Source organism: Neophocaena asiaeorientalis, unplaced genomic scaffold, assembly GCF_003031525.2.
Source record: "Neophocaena asiaeorientalis asiaeorientalis breed wild unplaced genomic scaffold, Neophocaena_asiaeorientalis_V1.1 scaffold238, whole genome shotgun sequence".
NCBI lineage: Eukaryota > Metazoa > Chordata > Mammalia > Artiodactyla > Phocoenidae > Neophocaena > Neophocaena asiaeorientalis.
Genome location: NW_020174555.1, coordinates 657,699 through 681,473, shown reverse-complemented (window position 1 = coordinate 681,473; position 23,775 = coordinate 657,699). Strand labels below are relative to the sequence as shown.

The 23,775-nt window shown below is 40.6% G+C and overlaps 1 protein-coding gene and 1 non-coding gene across 3 annotated transcripts in view; one reads left to right on the top strand and one right to left on the bottom strand.

The window, feature by feature from the left end:
• The window catches only part of TRIM2 (tripartite motif containing 2), a 124,569-nt gene that overhangs the window by 87,643 nt on the left and 13,151 nt on the right, over nucleotides 1-23,775 (top strand). For both annotated transcript variants that reach the window (XM_024757484.1, XM_024757485.1), the window contains 4 exons: nucleotides 13,198-13,301; nucleotides 13,544-13,711; nucleotides 20,896-21,064; nucleotides 22,129-22,199. In XM_024757484.1, the coding sequence (XP_024613252.1) occupies nucleotides 13,198-13,301; nucleotides 13,544-13,711; nucleotides 20,896-21,064; nucleotides 22,129-22,199 (512 nt within the window). The remainder of the gene's footprint in view (nucleotides 1-13,197; nucleotides 13,302-13,543; nucleotides 13,712-20,895; nucleotides 21,065-22,128; nucleotides 22,200-23,775) is intronic.
• On the bottom strand, nucleotides 12,302-12,408 carry LOC112407995 (U6 spliceosomal RNA). The gene has a single exon (XR_003004867.1). It is a non-coding gene; the product is annotated as a U6 spliceosomal RNA (small nuclear RNA).

Below are 23,775 nucleotides of genomic sequence, written 5' to 3'. Positions count from 1 at the left end.
CCTCCTTAACACACAAGTGCTGCACATTCATTATGGAAAATTAGAAACTGAAAATAAGCAAAAAGAGAATTAGAAAAATCACAGCACTCATAATCTGGACTTTTTTTTTGGTAGCAGATTTTTTTTACTTTTTATTTTATATTGGAGCATAGGTGATTAACAATGTTGTGTTAGTTTCAAGTGTACAGCAAAGTTATACATATACATGTATATATTGTTTTTCAAATTCTTTTCCCATTTAGGTTGTTACCTAATACTGAGTAGAGTTCCCTGTGCTATTTTAAATATAGCACTGTGTACATAATCTGGACATTTTAAAGGAACTGTTGGCAACCTTCCCCTCCGCCCCCCTGTGGGAATGTCTAGAGTACTCCTGCCTAACCCCAAGGCAGAGAGATACTTCTACCACATAAGTTCACTCATCTCTCTGGAATTTGCCAGCGTGGGCTATAACTGTGGGCAGAGGGTCTGATGCCTTCCTGTCACTGCTTCCTCATTGTAAGGACGGGAGGTGAGGGACATGGTGCATTGCAAATTGTCATGTCCAGTCACCTGTAGCTGGAGAGCAGCCCCGAAGAGAAAGGGGTGGGTGGAAACCTGGAGAATGGAATGGTGTTGGGGCAGAACGGAAGCAAGAAGGTTTAGGATGAGCCACGAGATTTGGGGATGCAAATAGCCCTTCCCTTGTCAGATTTATTGCGTCAGATGTTTTGAAGCTGTTTATTTTCTCAATAGAAAGCAAACTAAACGTAAACAGCCAACAATTTGATAATTATTTAAAATTTATTTATTTTTTGGCTGTCCCACACGGCATGTGGGATCTTAGTTCCCTGATCAGGGATCGAACCCATGTCCCCTGCAGTGGAAGCATGGAGTCTTAACCACTGGACCGCCAGGGAAGTCCCCACAATTTGATCATTCTTAAGAAAAAAGTCAGCATGTTAGCTACCATATCCAAAAGTGGCTCCAGCCTGCTTCTCTTTCTGCTTCTTCAGTCCTACAATGCAGTATATCTAAAAAGAGGCTGCGAGGTATGTTCACTGACACATGTAGAAAAACAATTCTGTGGTTCAGAAAGATTGGGGAAAGCTTAGCTTAAGTGAGGGAATCAGATTTTTTTTTTTTTTTTACTGTAGTACCTTTAGAATCTTGATGTGCACAGTTTTTTGTTTGTTGTTTTACTGCCACACTGGCAGTCTCAAAGGCAGTGGAGGGATAACAGGCAGCACTTCCAAACTTGTCTGACCATAGAATTTTTTCCATGGAACATCTTGGGAAAATAAGTCTCCTTGGAGCATTCTTGGGCAAAAGCTACTCCATTATTATTCATTTCTCTTTATTATTTAGTATTCTATATTATTTATTATTCTTTAGGGTGAATCTTGGTAAAGACCATGATATGGTAAGGAAACTCTCCACTCAGGGCATGGAGGCCCTCATGCATTCACTGGCTATTTACACAGTGTGGGTACAGAAGCCATTGAGATACCTGCCAAAGCAGAGTGGGTGGGCCAGGACAGGCGCAGGATTGGAGCCTCCCAGGCCTGCCACTCCGGTCCTACCACTTATTTCAACCTTGGCCAAGGTCTCTCAGCTTCCCTGGCCTTCAGTTTCCATGTCCATAAAAAGAAAAGATAAAAATATCAGCTTCTCAGGACTCAGTTCCAAGCTTAATGCCTGGCATGTAGGAGGAGCTAAATAAAGAGAATGATTGTTTTTGCACATGCTATTAAGGCTGTTAGGTGTTCTTTGCTGCCTTTTCTTCTAAAACAATTGACCTTGCTGCTCCCCATTGATCTGCATTAAGAACAAATTCTGTCTCGCATTTAGAATCTCCCCTCCCCCAGCCAAGGGACCCCAGTCCACTTCCCAGGCAGTGTGCAGAGTGGAAAAAGGCCCAGATCTGGGTCTGATTCTGATTCTCTTTGCCAGCTGACAACTGGCTTGCCCCTTCTTAACCTGGTTTCTTCCTCTGTAAAATAAAGGGAATGAAATATTACCTAATTCTTAAGGTTGCTGGGGGGGGGGGTGAAATGAGAAGGAACTCTTATAATACGGCTGGTACTTGCCTATGTACAGTAACTGCTCAGTTAATGGTGGCAATCATTTTACTATTGTTATAATTATCAATCATCACCCTTCCACCTGTGATTCTCACCTGAGAAAAGAGATATATCTCTTAGGGTGTTTTTCCCCCAACTATATTTATTCTGAATGCCCAGCTCCCACCCTACAGGGAAGGGGATACACTCTTCTCCCCTCCTACCCATTGAGAAATGCAGCCGTAGTGATTCACTGGCACTGGTGGGAAGGTGTTTAAATGTTGAAGCATTTGTAAAATGCTTAGAACAGTACCTGGCATACAGCACTAGGTCCAGGTTTATTAATGCTGGTGCTGCCATAACAAAATACCACAGACTGGCTGACTTAAGCAACAGAAATTTATTTTCTCACAGTTCTGGAGGCTGGAAGTCCAAGCTCAAGGTGGCGGCAAGGTTGGTTTCTTGGGAGGCCTCTCTTCTTGGCTTGGAGATGGCCGCCTCCTGGCTGCTTTGTCCTCTCATGGTTGTCCCTCTGTGCACGCACACCCCTGGTGTTTCTTCCTCTTCTTAGAAAGACACCAGTCATATTGGGTTAGGGCCTCACCCTAATGGCCTCATTTTAAGTTAATCACCTTTAAAGATCTTAACTCCAGGGCTTCCCTGGTGGCACAGAGGTTGAGAGTCTGCCTGCTGATGCAGGGGACACGGGTTCGTGCCCCGGTCCGGGAAGATCCCACATGCCGTGGAGCAGCTAGGCCCGTGAGCCATGGCCGCTGAGCCTGCACGTCTGGAGCCTGTGCTCTGCAATGGGAGAGGCCACAATACTAATAGCATGGATTAGGAGAAGGAATTTAAACCAGACGTGAAGGACCAATACAACTTATCCAAGTTGAAATGGCATCCTGGGCAAGGGACCAGTGTGGAGGACAAAGGCAAGGGGAAGAGGAGTGAACGTGATTAATGTTTTAGGGGGGACACATCCATGAGAAGATGCAGGGGGAACAAAGGTCGGAGGGGTGGAAAGTGGCTGGGGCACTGGGGAGAGGAGCTGGAGAGGTGAGTGTTGGAGTCCACAGCTCCTTGAACACCCTCTATGCTTTCATACCTGGGCACCTCCATCCATGAATTCTTTCCCCAATTTTATCCTTCCCTCAAGTCCCACCTTCTATTTTAGAATCCACTGTGGTGGATTATTATTTCTGCTGAGGTCTTATTTCCTGATGATATTACGTATTACTTGAGGTCAAAGATGACATCTTTAATCATTTATAATCCCCAACCCACAAGAGCACTTTGCCTAAGTACTTTGCCTATTTGAATCGAATCAAGTCATGACTTACTGCATGATTTAACTTCCTGCTCACCACGGTCAGATTTCAGTTTTGAAGCCCAGGGACACACAGACCAGGCAACAAAGCACCAAGCTCAAGGGCAATCATCACATGTATTCCCATGCACAGAACTGTGCTAGGCAGTATTAGACAAACAGTACTGGCCTTCTAAGAACCTGTCTTTTCAAAATCTATACTGTTGGCTACATATGGGGAGAGTTTATATAAATAATTAGAAGAGTTCAACTTTCGTTTACAGTTATAGCTTGTTTTAGGACTCTAAGCTTGTCTGTACTGTACAGTCAGGTTGTTAGGTGGTTGTTCCATGATACTGGAACATTCATGGTTAGAACAGTTCCCCCTCTGCATGTACTGAAGTCAGAATTCATTCACATCCAACTACACACATAAGCTGGCAACTGGGGTTCTGCTGTTCCCTCAACTGGTCCCACATACTGAGCTTCTTGAGGCACTGATTTCATGTCGTAAGCTACATAGTTTTCATAAAACATGTATCAGGATTCATTTAACAACCCTAAATAACGTGTGTTAATTTTGTGTATTTGTGAAAGGGAGCCATCACTTTCTGTGCAATATAAAGGATTTCCAGGGGTAATTTTGACTCACATTTTCACCTTCCTCCCTGATTATCCAGCCCTGTAGTTAGATGGTCCCTTGCTGTTTGAGCTCCTACTATGTGCCTCATACGTGGCTGGGTCCTGGTATAAAGGGAGGGGTGAGATTCTGACCCTGACCTAGAGGAGGCCATAGTCTGGAAGGGAACAGGCGTGTGACAGATGTGGTACCTTCAGTATGCGTACCTTCAGAGGCTGGGGTGGGGTGGGGGATAAGGCTGGCAAGCAGCAGGAGTTAAGGAAGGATCTAGAGATGATATCTAAACCAAAGCTGGCCTTGAAAGAGAAAGAGTCTGTCAGATGAAAGGAGGAAAAGGGAGGTTTAGATGAAGGGAAAGAAGATGAGAAACTAAGTAGTTTCGAGGAACTGTAAATGATTCCATTACCTGGAGTGTTAAACGAAGTAAGATAGCAGAGAAGAGGTTCTGTTTCCTTGCAAAGGAGCTGAGACTTTGATCTGTATACCTGTGTTGCCCATAAAGCACTTGAATTCCTTGGGGTGCTTGGTAAAAATGAGAATTCCTGAATTCCATACTGCATTTACAGAATCAGAATCTCTGGGAGAGGGACCAGGGATCTGCATTCTTCCAGCTCCACGATGCTTCTGCACGCTGAGGTTTGAGAGCCATGTGGGTGATGAGGAGGCACTGAACAGTGTAATGTAATGTAGTGACTTGCTGAGACACTGATTTTTAAAGAGGCTGGGGACATTATAGGGGATCTACTGACAGTGTCCCCCGGGAAGCAGGGAGCGGCTTCCTGTTGCAGTAGTCCATGTGAGCTGTTACAAGTGCCAGAACTAAGAGTGATGCGCTGGAGTAGAGAGGACGTGGCAGATTTATAACACGCTTAGGAGGGAGAGCGCAGGACTTGAGGACCAAATTGAACTTCCAGCTGTTTGACTTGAGTGATGTAGGGGCGTGAGGTAGAAGAGTGAATGGTTAAAGCTGTGGCCTCGGAGGCTACACAGCCTTGGGTTCCAGCCCCAGCACTTCCACTTTCCTACCCATGCAGTTGGGGAAGTTACTTCACCTCCAGTTGCCCCTCTCCAACCCTCCGCCTCTGAAGCCCAAGTCTGATCTCTTTTCTGAGTTTGGTTTTTTTTAAGACTCCACATATAAGTGAGATCATACAGTATTTGTCATTTTCTGTCCGACTTATTTCACTTAGCATAATACATTCAAGGTCCACCCATGTTGTTGCAAACGGTAGGATTTTTCTCCCTTTTATGGTTGAATAATGTTCATACACGCACACACACACGGCCCACAACTTCTTTATGCATTCATCCATCGATGGACACTTAGGTTGCTTCCATGTCTTGGCTGTTGTAAGTGCTTCTGTGAACATGTGGGTGCATATATCTTTTCGAGTTAGGGTTTTTGTTTCCTATGCAAAAATACCCAGAAGTGGAATAGCTGGATCATATGGTAGCTCTATTTTTAATTTTCAAAGGTCCTTTATACTGTTTTCCATAGCGGCTGTACCAATTTACCATCCCACCAACAGTGCACAAGGACCAACAGTCCACATCCATGCCAGCATTTTTTATCTCTTGTCTTTTTGTTGATGGCCATTCTCACAGGCATGAGGTGGTATCTTGTTGTGTTTTTAATTTGCATTTCCCTAATGACTAGTGACGTTGAGCATCTTTTCATGTGGCCTTTGGTGAATCTTCTTTGGAAAAATGTCTATTCTGGTCCTTTTCCCATTTTTTAATTGGGTTATTTAGTTTTCTGCTACTGAATTGTATGAGTTCTTTATGTATTTTAGATATTAACCCCTTATCAGATATATGGTGTGCAAATATTTTTGCCCATCCTGTAGGTTGTCTTTTCACATTATTTTTATAAATTTATTTTATTTTACGTTTGGCTGCATTGGGTCTTCGTTGCTGCGCGCGGGCTTTCTCTAGTTGCGGTGAGCTGGGACTACTCTTTGTTGTGGTGTGCAGGCTTCTCGTTGAGGTAGCTTCTCTTGTTTGGAGCACGGGATCTAGGCACATGGGCTTCAGTAGCTGTGGCTTGTGGGCTCTGGGGCACGTGGGCTTCAGTGGTTGTGGCTCGTGGGCTGTAGTGCGCGGGCTCAGTAGTTGTGGTGCACGGGCTTAGTTGCTCCACAGCATGTGGGATCTTCCTGGACCAGGGATCAAACCCATGTCCCCTGCATTGCCAGGCGGATTCTTAACCACTGCGCCACCAGGGAAGTCCTTTTCACATTATTGATAGTTTCTTTTGCTCATTGACAGAAGTGTTTTAGTTTGGTATAGTTTCACTTCTTTATTTTTGCTTTCCTTGCTTGTGCTTTAGGTGTCATATCCAAAAAATCGTTACCAAAGCTTGAGTCAGGGAACTCTATTCCTCTTTTCTTCCAGGAAGAAATTAGACCTGGTTTCAGGTCTTATATTTAATCCATTTCAAATTAATTTTTGTCAATAGTGTAAGACAGGGGTCCAGTTTCGTTCTTTTTTTTTTTGCAGTACATGGGCCTCTCACTGTTATGGCCTCTCCCATTGCAGAGCACAAGCTCCGGACGCGCAAGCTCAGCGGCCATGGCTAACGGGCCTAGCTGCTCCGAGGCACGTGAGATCTTCCCGGACCGGGGCACGAACCCGTGTCCCCTGCATCGGCAGGCGGACTCTCAACCACTGTGCCACCAGAGAAGCCTCCAGTTTCATTCTTTTATGTGAATATTCTATTATCCTAGCACGAAGTTTTTTCTCTCTTGAGTATTCTTGGCTCCCTTGTCAAAATATTAGTTGACTGTATATATTTGGGTAATTTTCTTGGCTCTTGATTCTGTTCCATGGGTCTGTTTGTTTTTATGCCAGTACCATACTGTTTTGATTACTATAGCCTTATATTATAGCTTGAAATCAGGGAGTGTGATGCCTCCCTGCTTTGTTCTTTCTCAGAATTTCTTTGGCTTTTCAGGGTCTTTTGTGGTTCCATATGAATTTTAGGACTGTTATTTCTACTTCTGTAAAGATTGCCATTGGAATCTTGATAGGAATTTCATTGAATCTATAGATGGCTTTTGGTAGTATTAACATTTTAACAATATTAATTCTTCCAGTCCATGAACACAGAATACCTTTCCATTTATTTGTGTCTTTTTCAATTTCTTTCAATATCTTGTAGTTTTCAGAGTAGAGATCTTTCACAAACTCCTTGGTTAAATTTATTCTTAAGTATTTTACTGTTTTTGATGCTATTATCAGGGAGATCAACATCTTTGTTTCTTTTTCAGAAAATTCATTGCTGGTGTATAGAAACGCTACTGAACTTTGTATGTTAATTTTGTATCTGCATCTTTACTGAATTCGTTGAAATCAGCCGTGATGGTAGTATTTACACAATAGAAACGGACCAAATGCTACAAATCAGAACTCCTCCCCCAGCCCTACAGCCCCTGCCCCTCAAGAGCCAAATTACCAGGACAACATATAATCATCCTTAGCTTTGAAGGAATGGAGGCTCAGGAGAGCCCAGGAAGGAACCCAAGCCACCTGTAACTCTGATGCCCCTGCCTTTTTAATTGCACACCGATTCCTCTTCATCTAAAATGTCCTTTAACTACTGTGGTTTTCCAAAGTTAAGATATATGACATCTCCCACACCTGAAAACGTAATGCATGCCCACTGTGAATGAGTTATTGTCTTACTCTAACATTGAATTGCAAAACAGTCCTGAAGGAGTGTAAGGAAGTGGCTTAGAGCATGTGTTGATTCCTTGAAACGCGGGGATTATTTTTCCCTGCATTGTCAGAGTTTGCTGACTAGAAGCCATGAGCTGGTTTTGTCAGCTACTAAAAAAATCATTGAACAACGGGGAAGCCTGAAGAGGTGGGAGGGAGTGAAAGAATTAGAGATGAATTGTTTCAAATTATGCAATTCATCCACCATACCTTAATGAATCCTTGGGATGTGTTGAATGAACCGCTCATTTGTACTCTGGATCAGTGTGCTCTCTTGTCATATCAAATGGATGTGTAAAATCACTTAGAGTTCAGAGGCTTTACAGGAAGGTGTGATATTTTATGCCCCTCTTCCCTGCCTCATCTCTGCAAACCATCACCTTCCCTCCCTAAAAGGAAGGGAGAGCATGCTAATTTGGCATCTGAGGTCATTATAGGAACCCTGTCCCCACCCCTTAAGAATCTCATCCTTGGAAACTCCTCTTGGATTTCAAATGTAGAATGATGCCACTCTTATGAGTTTCAGGCACTCCGCTGTGTTGTAGGATGCAACAGAGAACAGGACAGATGTTGCCTCGTCCCCCAGGGAGCTCATAGTTTAGTGAGGGAGACAGTGAACCAGTTAAAATGGAGTTTTCTGAAAGATTTAATGGAGAAAGCATGATCCATGTGAACCCAAAGGGTAATTGTCCTCACCTCAGAAACCTGATATCCTAAGGACCAATTAGAAGCAATGTGTGTATTTAAAAAATATATAAAGGGTCGGGAGAACCAGGTTTTATTCTTTGCTCTGTCTCTTCCCTATCTTTGTGATATGCCTAGCTTCAATTTCTCATCTATAAAATGGAATGATAATATTTATCCTGCTAACTCTTGGGGTTGTTATAGGGAGTGCACAAGAGAATGTATATGAAAGTGCTGTAAATATTACTGAACACTTCCTTTTCCCATGATGTAATGTGGGTTGTAATTTACTCAGTCATTAATAATTCATTTAGGGACCCATTCATTCAGCAAACATACATTAACACGTACTTGGTTAAAGATCCCGTGTTAGACCCTATGTTTGGCTCAATTTCATCCTCTTGCATTATCCCATTCTAAGTATCTAGTTTCATTTAGCATTAATTTTCTTACTAAGTTGGAGTGGGGGTGAGAGGAAATTTACAGTTATTGATCCCCTGTTTCAATCCAGGGACTTACTACCTTACCTCTGTCATCTTCCTGGAGGCAAGGGCAGGAGCACAGATAGGAAGCTGTTGGTTTGAAAATTCATTCTGTGCTTCATAGGCTAGTTTAAAATCTGGGAAGTCTGGGGAAAACAAGTGTAATTATCTTATGGAGTTGTTGTCAAATTGTTTATAATTACTTTTAAAACTCACATTACTCATTTTACTAGCCAAAATCTAACCATCAAGTGAAATCTTTTACGTCAGAGTAGACAGGACAAGATTTTATAACTACTGTATATGTTTTATGTTACATTTATATTTGTTATGAAAGAACTAGTTTTCATTATTTAGAATACTTTGTGGAGGGTGGGGAAATTTTCTATAGACTAAATAGTATTTACTAAATATTTTGAAGAGGGATGCATGACCCCAAATTATTTCTATCTTCTGCAATTTCTGTTATTTTATTTTGGTCGCAAGACACTTTTATTTTTGTCCCAAGACACTTTACAAACACTTGGACTTCGGGCATTTCAGCGTATTGATACTATGCTGTAGTTCTGCATCATTACTCAACATTAAGATTTTTCTAGTTTAACTGCTAGTAAAAATAGTCAGCATTAATTGTCCCTCAAGAGTATGCTGGTGGATTTCTTTTCATCCTTAGGAGTAACTCTATGTTCCTGCTGTACTTAAAAAAACACAAATAGAGTTTTTTGTAAAAAAAAAAAAAGAAAAATGATGATCAATAGCTCTGACAGGACAAAAGATGCTCATAAGAATCAAGTGTTGTTATGAAAATGCCAACCCCAGCTATTTGGAAACCGAGCCCTGTGGCTTAAAGAGAAAGATTTTTTAAAACAAATATAAAATTTAAATGGCAATGCCTGTTGCACATCCAGCTCTTTCAAAAGTATGTAAGCAATCTGGGACTAACAGATGTGCCTCCGACCCTGTGATTTTTTCTTTACATGTGGGGCAGCAGACTCAAGCTCTAGTTAACTTGAGACCAAGAATAACAGGGGGGCCAACGCATCAGCCCGGAGCTTGGAGGGGGTTGGAGAACTTCCTGCCAGCAGTGTGGTCCTCTGCAATGTAGATGTGTTGCTCTCATGGCAGGTACTGAGTATCCTCACATTCACTTCAAACTGGGCAGAATCTTCCTTCTCCTTGGTCCAAATGGTACTGATACAGAGTCCAACTAAATGTCTTCCCAAGTTTTAAAATTATACCCCAAGTACAATTCGTTCCCATTTATACTGACACTAAAAAATGTGTGTTTATTTCTGCAGAGAAAAAAAAGTGCTAGTATTTTTTGCTCATATATTTTCCTTCAGCATCACCTCTATTTTTTCCAAAGGACAATTAAATCTTTTTGGCTAAGGCACCCCTGAACTTCTACTAAAGCACGTGTCTCCATTTTTCCTTTCATTTCAAAACTCAACTGCTGCTGCCTGCAGAGGCTTCTCTGAATAGAATAGGCTTTGTCCTTAGCAGGATGGACCAAAGTTTAAATAGAAGAGGGCAGCAGGCAGGTTTAAGGACAGCAGACCAATGCTCATGTACTCTGTGCAGGTGCTTCTTACTCCCCTCCCCGTTTTCAGTATTTCTTTCCCCTGCCTGTATGTCCTCTGAACCATGGGTGCACTTCCAGTTTTACAAAAGCAGGATCTAGAGCAGCCTGGGTTTTTCTTTACAGTCAATTCTTCTCCAGATTCACTGGTAGGACTCTTTTTTATTATGTTTCTTTATTTGGTCCTCAGTTCTTCATCCCACTAATAATTTCCATGCTTCTATTTATCAACCTTTTTTTTGGCTGCATTGGGTCTTTGTTGCTGCGTGCAGGCTTTTTCCAGTTGTGGCGAGCGGGGGCTACTCTTCGTTGTGGTATGTGGGCTTCTCACTGTGGTGGCTTCTCTTGTTGCTGAGCACGGGCTCTAGGCGCGCGGGCTTCAGTAGTTGTGGCTCACGTGCTCTAGAGCACAGGCTCAGCAGCTGTGACACACGGGCTTAGTTACTCCGCGACATGTGGGATCTTCCTGGACCAGGGCTCGAACCCATGTCCCCTGCATTGGCAGGTGGATTCTTAACCACTGTGCCACCAGGGAAGCCCTTTATCGTTTTTGATGAGTTAAGTTTTTATTCTTGAGAGACCCTGGCCTTGCCCCCACTACCTTTTAAAAAGTATTTATAAACTGAGTATTTTAGAAGAATTGTTTCTTTTCCTGGTCCTTCGGTTTTGCTGTACCTGTTAACCAGGTGTTACTCAGACATCAGAAGGAATGACCAAAAGCTAATACAAAGTGGGCACATACCTCCTTCAGGGGCCAACCACCCTTTACCCTGCCACCCACCAACAGATGCCAACACACCGTTTTTAGAGTGTTAGCTGATCCCATGGACTTGAATACTATAGGGATTCTGTGCAGATCAGGTACAAAGATCATCTCTGCTGAAACATCTGAAGTAAAGTAGAATCGTTTGTCCTACAACCTAGAAGACATTCTTTTGAGGATCTGGAAGATCCTCATGTTAGGATCTTCATGTTTCATGTTAGGAAGAGATAGAGAGGCGGTGAGTCATCTTGTTAGGGTCTAGGATCTCAATAAAGCAACTACCCTGTGGGTTTCGTGAGAACCAGGTGATAAGATGGTTCACCCAGCAGTTCTGTTGTTGATTTTGTTCTGAGTTTAATTATATGGCAGTTTTACTTCCTAAATGCAAAAACCAGTTTCCTAAGCAGGCTAAGCACGGGCTTGACATTGGCCATCGGCAGCATATCTTTTCTACTCTTTCCTGAGGCCCTGCATTGACGTCTAAAAACAAATATCAAGTTGCTATTTTGAATATGAATGAAATGATAAAACTGAGGCATAGTGCTCTCTCTCCAACTATGAAAATTTAAACCTCCTTCCTGATCATTTCTTTTTCTTTTTTTTTTTTTTTGCGGTATGCGGGCCTCTCACTGTTGTGGCCTCTCCCGTTGAGGAGCACAGGCTCTGGACGCGCAGGCTCAGTGGCCATGGCTCACGGGCCCAGCCACTCTGCGGCATGTGGGATCTTCCCGGATCGGGGCACGAACTCGTGTCCCCTGCATTGGCAGGCGGACTCTCAACCACTGCGCCACCAGGGAAGCCCACTTCCTGGTCATTTCTTTTTTTTTTTTTTTTAAACATCTTTATTGGGGTATAATTGCTTTACAATGGTGTGTTAGTTTCTGCTTTATAACAAAGTGAATCAGTTATACATATACATATGTTCCCATATGTCTTCCTTCTTGCGTCTCCCTCCCTCCCACTCTCCCTATCCCACCCCTCCAGGCTGTCACAAAGCACCGAGCTAATATCCCTGTGCCTTGCGGCTGCTTCCCCCTAGCTATCTACCTTACTACGTTTGTTAGTGTGTATATGTCCATGACTCTCTCAAAAATATGGAACGCTTCACGAATTTGCGTGTCATCCTTGCGCAGGGGCCATGCTAATCTTCTCTGTATCGTTCCAATTTTAGTATATGTGCTGCCGAAGCGAGCACCCTGGTCATTTCTGAGCAAAGTTCCTTCTGTTAATATTTGCATGGTCTTATTAAAATAAGTTATAAACACTTCATTTGAAACAAAAACAAACATCTGTTAACTGTAGTCACCTTAGCTTTATTTTTTCACCTGCTTCATCTCTTCCATAAGAAACTCTGGAGGGATGAGAGTATGACTTGGATTAATTAATTTTCTTTTGCCTTTCTTATTTATTTAATCTAGAAAACATGGTCAGGATATCTTTTACAGGAAAGATACACAACTTATGAGATACCGAGTCTTTGAAAATAAATCACTCCAGTGTATGAAAATCAGCCCGCTAGTTTTATAACATCTCTGACCTTACGGTTTGTTAAAAGTGCTGAAAGTCAAGTATCCAGGTGTCTAAGAGCTGCTGAGTGAGAGGGTGGGATTTTGGCAGAGCTCCCAAATAAGGCCCGCTCCTATAAAGTGTCCTTAATTGTAACATTAGTTTTTATAATTGTATCTTTGTGAAATCTAAATATATTTTAATCATGTTAATATACAGCTATAGTTTAATAAGAGAAGATTGGTACTTACCCCTCGAAAGGTGATTTTGCAAAGACTTTACAGAATTGGTCTGGAAGAGAAGTTTAGTAGAATATGGATTAAGTCAGGGGAGGGGTTCCGCTTTTTTTTTTAAAGTGTAATTTAAAAAAACATTGCATTCTCAGGCTACCTATAGAAGACTGAATGTTCTCTTGCCGAAACTGAGAAATCTAACTCTTTATTGTTTAATTTTCTGTGCTTTTATCGTTTATTTTCAGGAACCAAAGGAAGAAATAAAGGGGAATTTACAAATCTTCAAGGGGTAGCAGCATCTACAAATGGGAAGATATTAATTGCAGACAGTAACAACCAGTGCGTGCAGGTATGGCCCCTAATTGTATACCTTTAACCACTTACACTGATAAATAGATAGACCTGCATAGTTTCCTACTTAAGACTTAGGATGCAAGGAAAGAAAGGGAAGCTTATGATGTGTATATAAGCTTTTTCTCAAATAGAGTTTGCATGTTCTGACCTGTAGTACTTATGACAGATGTTCTTGCCTGTCTTTCCCACCCATTTCTATGCTAGTTCACATTCCAATGAATGTAATTTGTTTTCCAGATATTTTCCAATGATGGACAGTTCAAAAGTCGTTTTGGCATACGAGGACGCTCTCCCGGGCAGCTGCAGCGGCCCACGGGAGTAGCTGTGCATCCCAGTGGGGATATAATCATTGCAGATTATGATAATAAATGGGTTAGCATCTTCTCATCAGATGGGAAGTTTAAGGTAAGATTAACTACAACTGGCCAGTCGAGAGAAGGGACAGGAAATACAAGATGAAATTGTCTTTTTCTTTGGCTCTAGATCCAATAAAATATTCAGTTTTTCATATGTAAAGACATCTTGACTTTGTTACATCTAAGTTTAATGAAGTGAGAGTCACAATGACATTGTCATAAATCTACTCATGTATAACCTAAATGTGGCTTCATTTTATAAAGCAATTAGTTTGCTCAGTTGCTTTCTTTTATACATTTTAAAAAATATTCTTTTCCATTATAGTTTATCCCAGGGGATTAGATATAGTTCCTTGTGCTATACAGTAAGACCTTGTTGTTTATCCATTCTAAATGTAATTGTTTGCATCTACTAACTCCAAATTCCCAGTACATCCCTCTCCCTCCCCTGCTCCTTCTTGGCAACCGGAAGTCTGTTCTCTATGTCTGTGAGTCTGTTTCTGTTTCATAGATAGGTTCATTTGTGCCATATTTCAGATTCCATATATAAGTGATATCATATGGTATTTGTCTTTCTCTTTCTGAATTACTTCACTTAGTATGATAATCTCTAGTTACCTCCATGTTGCTGCAGACGGCATTATTTTGTTTTTTTTAATGGATGAGTAGTATTTTATTGTATATATGTACCACATCTTCTTTATCCATTCATCTGTCGATGGACATTTAGTTTGTTTCTATGTCTTGGCTATTGTGAGTAGTGCTGCTATGAACATAGGGGTGCATGTATCTTTTTGAATTATAGTTTTGTCCGGGTATATGCCCAGTAGTGGGATTGCAGGATCATATGGTAGTTCTATTTTTAGTTTTCTGAGGAACCTCCATACTGTTTTCCATAGTGGCTGCACCAATTTACATTCCCACCAACAGTGCAGGAGGGTTCCTTTTTCTCCACACCCTCTCCAGCATTTGTTATTTGTAGACTTTTTAATGATGGCCGTTCTGACTAGTGTGAGGTGGTACCTCATTGCAGTTTTGATTTGCATTTCTCTAATAATTAGTGATGTTGAGCGTCTTTTCATGTGCCTGCCGGCCATGTGTATGTCTTCTTTGGAGAAATGTCTATTAAGTTCTTCTGTGCATTTTTCAATTGGGTTGTTTGCTTTTTTGTTGTTGAGTTGTATGAGTTGTTTGTATATGTTGGAGATTAAGCCCTTGTCAGTCACATCATTTGCAAATATTGATATTTTCTCCCATTCTGTAGGTTGTCTTTTTGTGTTTTTTTGTGTGTTTTTTTTGGTCGGTTTTTTTTTTTTTATAGTTTCCTTTGTTCTGCAAACAGCTTGTAAGTTTGATTAGGTCCCATTTGTTTATTTCTGTTTTTATTTCTATTGCCTTGGGAGACTGACCTAAGAACACATTGGTACGATTTATATCAGAGAATGTTTTGCCTGTGCTCTCTTGTAGGAGTTTTATGGTGTCATGTCTTAAAGTCTTTAAGCCATTTTGAGTTTATTTTTGTGTATGGTGTGAGGGTGTGTTCTAACTTCATTGACTTACATGTGACTGTCCAACTTTCCCAGCACCACTTGCTGAAGAGACTTTTTCCCATTTTATACTCTTGCCTCCTTTGTTGAAGATTAATTGACTGTAGGTGTGTGGGTTTATTTCTGGGCTCTCTATTCTGTTCCATTGATCCGTATGTCTGCTTTTGTACCAATACCACACTGTCTTGATTACTGTAGCTTTGTAGTATTGTCTGAAGTCTGGGAGAGTTATGCATCCTGCTCTGTTTTTTTCCTCAGGATTGCTTTGGCAATTCTGGGTCTTTTATGGTTCCATATAAAGTTTTGGATTATTTGCTTTAGTTCTGTGGAAAATGTCATGGATAATGTTTTTTTTTTTTTAATACTGTCAGGTTTACCTCAATTCAGTGAAAAACAACAACCTTTAGAAAAGGTTATTAAGAGGCAATTTATATTTCCCAAATTAGCCTACAAGTTGTCATTTATGAAGTTCCTTCTACTTTCTCAGTTCCTATCTATCAGTACTTTCTGTGATAGATGATATGGGAGAAACAGAATTAATAAGACATGGTCCCTACCTTTTAAAAATGTAGAAGCCTTTTGAGGAAAAAAGACAAATACGCAAGAGATAACAGAAAACAATTCATGTCAGCCTTTAAGCAATCATAAATTGTTTGGTACAATCTAGAACCATAGTATTATAGTATATGATATAGGAATTGGAGGGAAAAGAAAACCGGGGCCAGCTTCATGGAGAAAATGTGAGTGAGCTACACTTGGAGGGATCCCATCATTTGATGCACTTGCTGTTACTCCCAGCATCATCCTCTGTTTCTTCATCCAGTCAGTCACTGAAGAGTAGAGAGCCCTTTGATGACAACAGAAATCTCTCGTCTGAGGTGTCATCAAAGAATATTGTCATCCAGCCCATTTTCCACGTTTGTTCACAAGAAGATTATGAAACACTTTGTCACAGGTGTTTTGAAGGCCGTGTTCACTCTGCCTTCCACATTCCCCCGTCCAGGCTTCTCTTTCTGTTGACAACATGAGCTTTAAGTCAGATCAAACCACTGGAATCCCAGCTCTACGGTTTATTAACTGTTTGGCCTTTGGCAAATTATATGACTTCCTTGAGCCTCAATAGCCTCATATTTCAAATCTGGATTTAAAAAATCTGTCTTACAGGATTTGGGCAAGGGTTACATGAGATTTTATTTCTGGATTGTATATGTGCCTTGTATGAAATAGGCATTGAAGAAGAGTTCTTTTCCAGTGCCTCTAATGACCCTGCCCAAAACATGACGTCTGTTTGATCAGCTGTGCTTTTGGCTTCATGACCTCATACCACCTGCTGGTGGTCACTCCTTCTTTGTCCAAACTTACAGAGATGACGCTCTTCATAATCGATTCTGGAATTCAGAAGATACACGAAGTTCACTCATTAGTCCCTTATTGGAGGAATTTATGTTTTCCTTTTTAAAGTCATTGGATCACCACAGTCACCTCATCATTTTCATTAAAAGAAGTTACTTATGTAATTATCCACCCTCAAGTTGGAGCCTCTGTTTTGCATGGGGCAGCATGTTTTCAATCTAGGAGAATAAAAACTGTCATCTCTAATTCCACCGTATTGCACAAGAGTCTTCAATTGTCATTGATTCGTTTTGTTCCACTAGAGATTTGATGACTCTATGATGGCCATATACACAGGAAGTTCTTTTGCCTTTCTGCATCTCTAACTTCCTCCTCTTCTTTTCTGTTTTCATAATTGTATTTGTGGTAAGACATACCCAAATATGACAGCTTTAACATCAATAGAATGAACAATGTTTAGCGACCTCTTGAAAATACCCCTTTAGTTTGGAGACAACCCATTTGTTCTGGTTTCATACCTTAGCAAAACTATGACCTGTCTTTTCAAATTTAGAAACTAACACTAAAATAGTTATTGAAACAGTTTTATATCTACTTTATTGAAACACTTTATCTCTAATATATTAAATTGAAACAAAGGTTTTATATTTAAGAGAGAAGCGTTTCCTAAATTAAGTATTTTTCACTCAGTGATTCAGTGTTCTAAATGTAATAGCCTTTCTTCTTGGAAGAACTGGATTCTGATAGTTGGAATACTGTTGGTAACAATTGGAATAAACACGAAAGAACACTCATGCCCCCTAGAGGATTGGGGGAATGGATATGGTGTAGTTTCATCGTATTCCCTTTTTCTAATAGATACTGATCAAAACCCAAAGGGTAAAAGGATAGCAAGTGAAAACACTTTTGTAGTTTAATGGGATTTCCTCCAAGTCTGATGGCCATGACCATAAACAGAGAGAGACTTATTTTCTTCTTCGGTGGAATTCAGTAAAATTAAACAGGTGCTCAGAAAGACAAACTTTTAACACCAATGTGGATTCTCTGTATTTATTCCTAGTAGATCTAGGGATATAATTTCTTATCTCCTTTTCTTTCTTTTACTCACCAATTTCTTAGCCCTGATTTTCATTCCTCTCTGCCTCGAATTTTTTCCTTTCCATCTTCCCTCCATCTAGGAAACTTTTGTGACCCCAGAACAGATGCAGAGACCCCTGGCCACTACGTATTCTAAAATATCTCATCTCTTCCCTCTTCAATTTAAGGACCTATTTGTTGAGTTAAATACTTTAACTTTTCCAAAGCCAGGGTCTAAAATATCCTTGCTTATTGTTCTGTTTAAGATGGCGGACACATTGTCAGGACACATTGTCTTATTTCCCTTGGTAGAATCTAGTGCAGCTAAACGGGGAGTGATGAAAGGAAATGGAAGGAAAAGAGGTTTTGGTTCAACATTTAAGTTTTTTCTTTTAGAAGCGCACTAGTTCTGATTATATAATAGAATGGCACTGGTCCCTTATTTTCTGTTTTTATGCTACATAGTTATCATCCACTTGGTATTATATGGCTGAGTCATTCTAAGTAACAAACACTGTTCATAATATTAGGTAGTGATAATATTCTTCTTAATACTCAAGAGTTTCCTCTCTTCCTTTTGATCTCTACGGACATATCTTCCATTCTGACATGAAAGAAAGTATATATATATATTTTTGCAAGCTATTATGTTATAGTCTCTGATCTTTGGGCTAGATTGCAAAATCAGAATTAAATTAACCAACAGATTCCCTTGCAAGAATGCCAGTGTTTCCTTCCTAAGTAAATGTACCTCTTTATTCTAAAGAGATCAAATCTGAATCTCAGTCATTTATAAACTTACAAGATCCTACAAAGTCTGAACCTCCACTGTGGAAAGGTCCCCGTCCCTCTCTCCATACTCTCTCTGCACGTATCTTCATGTGTTTGGGGGAAAGAAGATAATCCTGCGAGTCAAGTATAATGTCAGCTGGATAGGGTGGGAGAGAAGGAGATCGTGCTTGACAGTCTCCTTTATCCTTCAGAATCTGCACGACCCAGGAGGTAAATAGCATAGCTGCCAGTTTATAGATGAAGAAACTGAGGTTCAAACTGGTGAAAGAAAGGATGAATTTTGCTTTGAAAGTTTGATCCTGGTCGACTGGACTAACTGTGGTGTCACAAAAATAATTAAGAAATCAGGAGGTGCTAGTTTGGGGTTTCTTTTTTATCTTTTTTTTGGTTTTTTGTTTTGACATTGGTTGAGTTTGAGGTGATAACCTGTAAAATAGGCCATGACTAAAGATATGGATTTGAGAATCTTACACATGGAGGTGAAAGTTGATGCCATAGCATAAATGAGATTTTAGAAGTGTGTAGAGTTGTGCTGTCCAATATGGTAGCCACAAGCCACATGTGGATACTGAGTTCTTGAAAGGGGGCTGGTCTGAATTGAGATGTGCCATGAGTGTAAAATACACACTGGATTTCAAAGACTTAGTCCCCTAAAAAGAATGTAAAATCGTTCATTAATAATTTTTATATTGACTACATATTGAAATGGTACCTTTTCGTTATATTGGGTTAAATAAATACATAACTAAAATGAATTTTCCCTGTTTCTTTTTCTGTTTTTTGGTGTGGCTACTAGCAAACTTTAAGTTACATATGTAGCTTACGTTACATTCCTATCAGACAGCATTAACAGAGAGAGGGAAAATAAGGGGACTAAAACAGAACCTTAGAGAATGTAATTTTTTTAAAGTTTAAATTTTTAAGTTAAAAAGTAACACATGCAAATAGATTTTTCAAATAAGCCTACAGAGAAGTATAAAATAAGAGTTTTTCCTACCGTCACTAATATCACTTTGGAAGATATAAACACTATTTGGTTTCTTACTTTCTCTTCCAGGAATATGTATACATACAAACACATATTTAATACAGATGGGCTCAGACTACTCACTGTTCTGTACCTTGCTTTGTTCAGTAATATATCTGAAGGTCCTTCATAAAAGCACAGAGAGATCTGCTTCGCCCTGACCTTTTCCATCCTGGTGCCGGGGAGGACTGCAGTTCTTGCCGTCCCTGTCATCTCCCAGTCCCTCTTGCCCACCTCTCCCTCGCCTTGGGTGGTCCTTCTCCTTCCTTGACCTGTCTCATCAGGTCGTTGTTCCACATGGCTTCTGAGATGGCCTATTGAATTCTCCCAAATCTACCAAATTGAACATTTGACACCAGTCACTTTAAAAACGGCACGGTAGACAGTGCAGCTGAGATGTTGTTGAGGGTAGGCGCTGTGTCTAACTCATCTTTGTCTACCAGGTGCCATGTAGTGGGTGCTCTATCAGTGTTTGTAGAATTAGTGAACAAATGGGTGAATGAGTAAAGTACTACTTTATAAATACTCTAGAAGATGGAGGTAGAAAAGTAAAGGTATAAGACATGTATTTTGCAACAAACAGACATTTATATGCATACTATAGTCTATTCAGAAAAATGAGTAAGATTTTAAATGCATATTGTTTAATAGAAATCTAATGCTTTTTTGTCATTTTAAAATACTGTGAAAACTGGAACCAATCATCATTATTACCCTGTAACAATGCTAGACTTTGGAAGTTAATATATTGAACAAATATTTGTTGAGTACCTGTTAGGCACCAAGAAGTGTGCTAGGCTCTGAGTACACAGTGCTGGATAAAACAGACATGATTCCCACCCGTGTGGAACTTAATTGTAGTAAAGTTCAATGGCAGATGCCTCGCAATTTCGATATTAATTACGACATATAATAATGACAGTGACTGCTTCCCTTTAATGACTGCTTCCCTAACATGTGCTGTGCTCTACACTAAACACTTTACCTACTTTATTTTACTTAATACATATTCCAGAAATATCAATGGAAGTGACTGAAGTCATTTTTTGACGTTTTTAATATATAAGGAATCTGAATCTTAAGGAAATTAAATCCATTTGTGCTGTATCAGGTGTGTCCGAAGCAAGTGACAGGTGTGGGGCGGTCTTCCTACTCCTCACTCGGTGATCTCTTGCTATACCACACTGCCTCTTTACAAGGGAACTGTGGCCCTAGTTAAGGAGATTCTAGAACAATTGTGGTAGTGATTCCTTAAAAAACTGATTTCCTATAAATATCGGTAACAGATAATGGATGTGACAAAGACAGTTTTCCAAGACAGACGCTCATTGTGGCACTGTGCACCTCTGAACAGTCAAGTAAATGTTTGCTGACACCAGTGTCTGTCTTCATGTTCCGTAGTGCTTTCAACTTCATTTCTGCACTTGTTTCTAACAGACAAAAATCGGATCAGGAAAGCTGATGGGGCCCAAAGGAGTTTCTGTGGACCGCAATGGGCACATCATCGTGGTGGATAACAAGGCGTGCTGCGTGTTTATCTTCCAGCCAAACGGGAAAATAGTCACCAGGTTTGGTAGCCGAGGAAATGGGGACAGGCAGTTTGCAGGTACACTCGATGGTAATATGTAAACCCCCTTTTTTATGCCTCTTCTGCTCACATTTGCATGATGTTGGAGCATGTTGAAGACGCCTCCTCCCCAGTGTTTTTGCTGGCTTTGGGAAAGATACTGGGGATGGAATCTAAGCGAAAGCATGGTTAGATGCTGCTCAATGACTCCGCCCACAGTAAGTTCAACTGCAGCCCGTGTGTGGCTTTTATTGGTGGCAGTTTACAACTCAGAAGTCCAACCTTCGAATATTAACATTAAATAAAATATAAGCTTTAATAAAATGTTTTTTAAATAAAAATGTTTGAGGAGCCATGGAGAACCTCCTGGTTCCACCTAGCTGTAGCTTTATTTAAAGAGCTTCTGAATGAGAATACTTTTCACCTGTCTAGGTGATTATAAGAGAGCAGGAGTTGAGAATATTTGCTAAGCACAGGAAGGGCCGTCTCTTTTCCTTCTTTTTCTGGTGTGCCACTTTGCAATCACTTCGTTTTTTACATCTGCAAGAAGAGGCTGAAAACAGTTGATTAATTTTCTTTTGGAAAGGATGCTTTTGGCCATTCGTGTTAATTTGCATAACCTTTCTTTATGCTTTGTCTCCAGTTCTGCCAGGTTCTGAATGTCACCCCAAATTACAAAGTGTGGGTTTCTGCTCTACTTGAAAAAAATGTTACATATTGGTGCTAAAGAGTTACCATGTCTCTCCTCGGTGAGAGCTGAGGGTCCTATGTGACTATCAGGGAAGCTGGCAGATGGGACTTTCAGATGGTGGTGCGGAGAATGATTCCTGATGCTTACTGCTCATTCCACTTCATGAGGGCTGCTGGCACTCTTAGCTTGATCTGGAAGAAGGCAGAGTAGACAGTCACAAGCGTAGAATGCTATCGAATTTGTGTTATCTGGAGCCAGAGGTCAGGCTGAATGACCTTCCAAGGACTGAGTTTACGATTCTTTGTTCTTTCTTAAATAACTAAGTTAATATATGAAGTTTCGTAACTACTGTGTTGTTGTAATCATTTTAGTTGTTATGGTCATCACATATTTTTTCCTATCTTTATTTCAGGTCCCCATTTCGCAGCTGTAAATAGCAATAATGAGATTATTGTTACAGATTTCCATAATCATTCTGTCAAGGTACCATAAACACATCAATTGTTGTTAACTTTTAACTGCTTTTATTGAGGACTCAGTCTGGGAGAAAACATAACACTTATATATACACACAGGACCTAGGGGAGGTAGCCAAAAAGAGAAGATTTTTGTTTCTCCTTAAAGATGCGGGTTTTAATTTGGACATACAGACTTTGGAGAGTCAGAAAAGTGAACAAAATATGGTGGCAATAAGTTCCTTAATTTGAAACCGGTGTAAATGGAGATAACTTGAAAATGAAATTCAAAAAAGCAATTGCTTGGAGGCTTCCCTGGTGGCGCAGTGGTTGAGAGTCCGCCTGCAGATGCAGGGGACACGGGTTCGTGCCCCGGTCCGGGAAGATCCCACATGCCTCCAAAAAAAAAAAAAAAAAAAAAAAAAAAGCAATTGCTTGAACTTAGAGAGGCAGAACTTTCTGAAGCTTAATGTCTCGTGGTTATTCAGTAAATTAAAATGAATCACTTTCTTCAATTTTCCGCATTATAAGACCTTTCAAACAAAATTAGATATCAGAACTCTGCTACAGCAACAGATTTGGGGAGGGAAATAGCCCTGGCATGCATTCATGTAGTGTATTTCATACATCTTAGAATCCTTTCACACACTTGGTGTTCCTGAGAAAACAATGCCCACCCCCTCTCCCAAATAGTGTAGTACATCTTTCTTACTAGGTAGAGGAGAGAAGAGAGATTTGACCTTTATTATGAGCAAACCAGGAAATACTAAAGTGATTGAAAATCAATGTCTCACTTACTGAAAAGAGAAAATATTTAATGACATTCTAGACCAAGCTTCTCAAAGTGTGATGTGTGTTCCATTGAAGGGGAGGCCAGGTGGTCCTGGACAGTGCACTGGCAGACATTTTTCTTTTAAGTGTTGTGTATATATTTTTAGAGTTACCTTCTGTTTACATCAAGTCATACTGGTTTGCACTTATAGAAGTGATATAAAGTTTTCCTTGTAAGGAAATTCATTTAAATTTTTTAAAGTGAGGCATTTCAAATGTGAGGGAGGATAAGAAAACAGCACAGGTGGTAGGCCAATGACTAAAGTTTGCACTTAGAGACAACCATTGAGCAACCAAACTTTAAAAACAATTTGCCTTTGTTGACAGCTAGAATAGCTAGATGGGGATAGGATTTTAACACCCTAAGTAAGGTACTTTCTCTTCACTGCTTCGTTTCCCCACCTCTTCCTGGAGGAAGGTACTTTTAACCTGAGTAAATGGGAAGGCCTTGAGCTTTTGAGATGGGTGTCAAGTCCCTGTGCAAAGAGGAGAGCACAGTGGGCCATGGTGACGGGGCAGGATGAGGGGAAATGATGCCCACTGCTGCTTACTTGTAAGGCTGCTTCCTGCCATGTAGTCTCTCCAGAGTTGCTACCATAGTGGTGGGGCTCCATCCTCATCTCCCCCGCCTCCCTCAATGCCCAGCCTTGGTAAAAGGAAGAGGACAGTGGGAAAATCTTTGGAGGAGGAGAGAAACAGAGATCAAAGAGGCAGCAGGGCCTGGGCTTGTGACGGTCCTCCCAGGGGGCTGTAACAGTCCCGTGTGATAAATG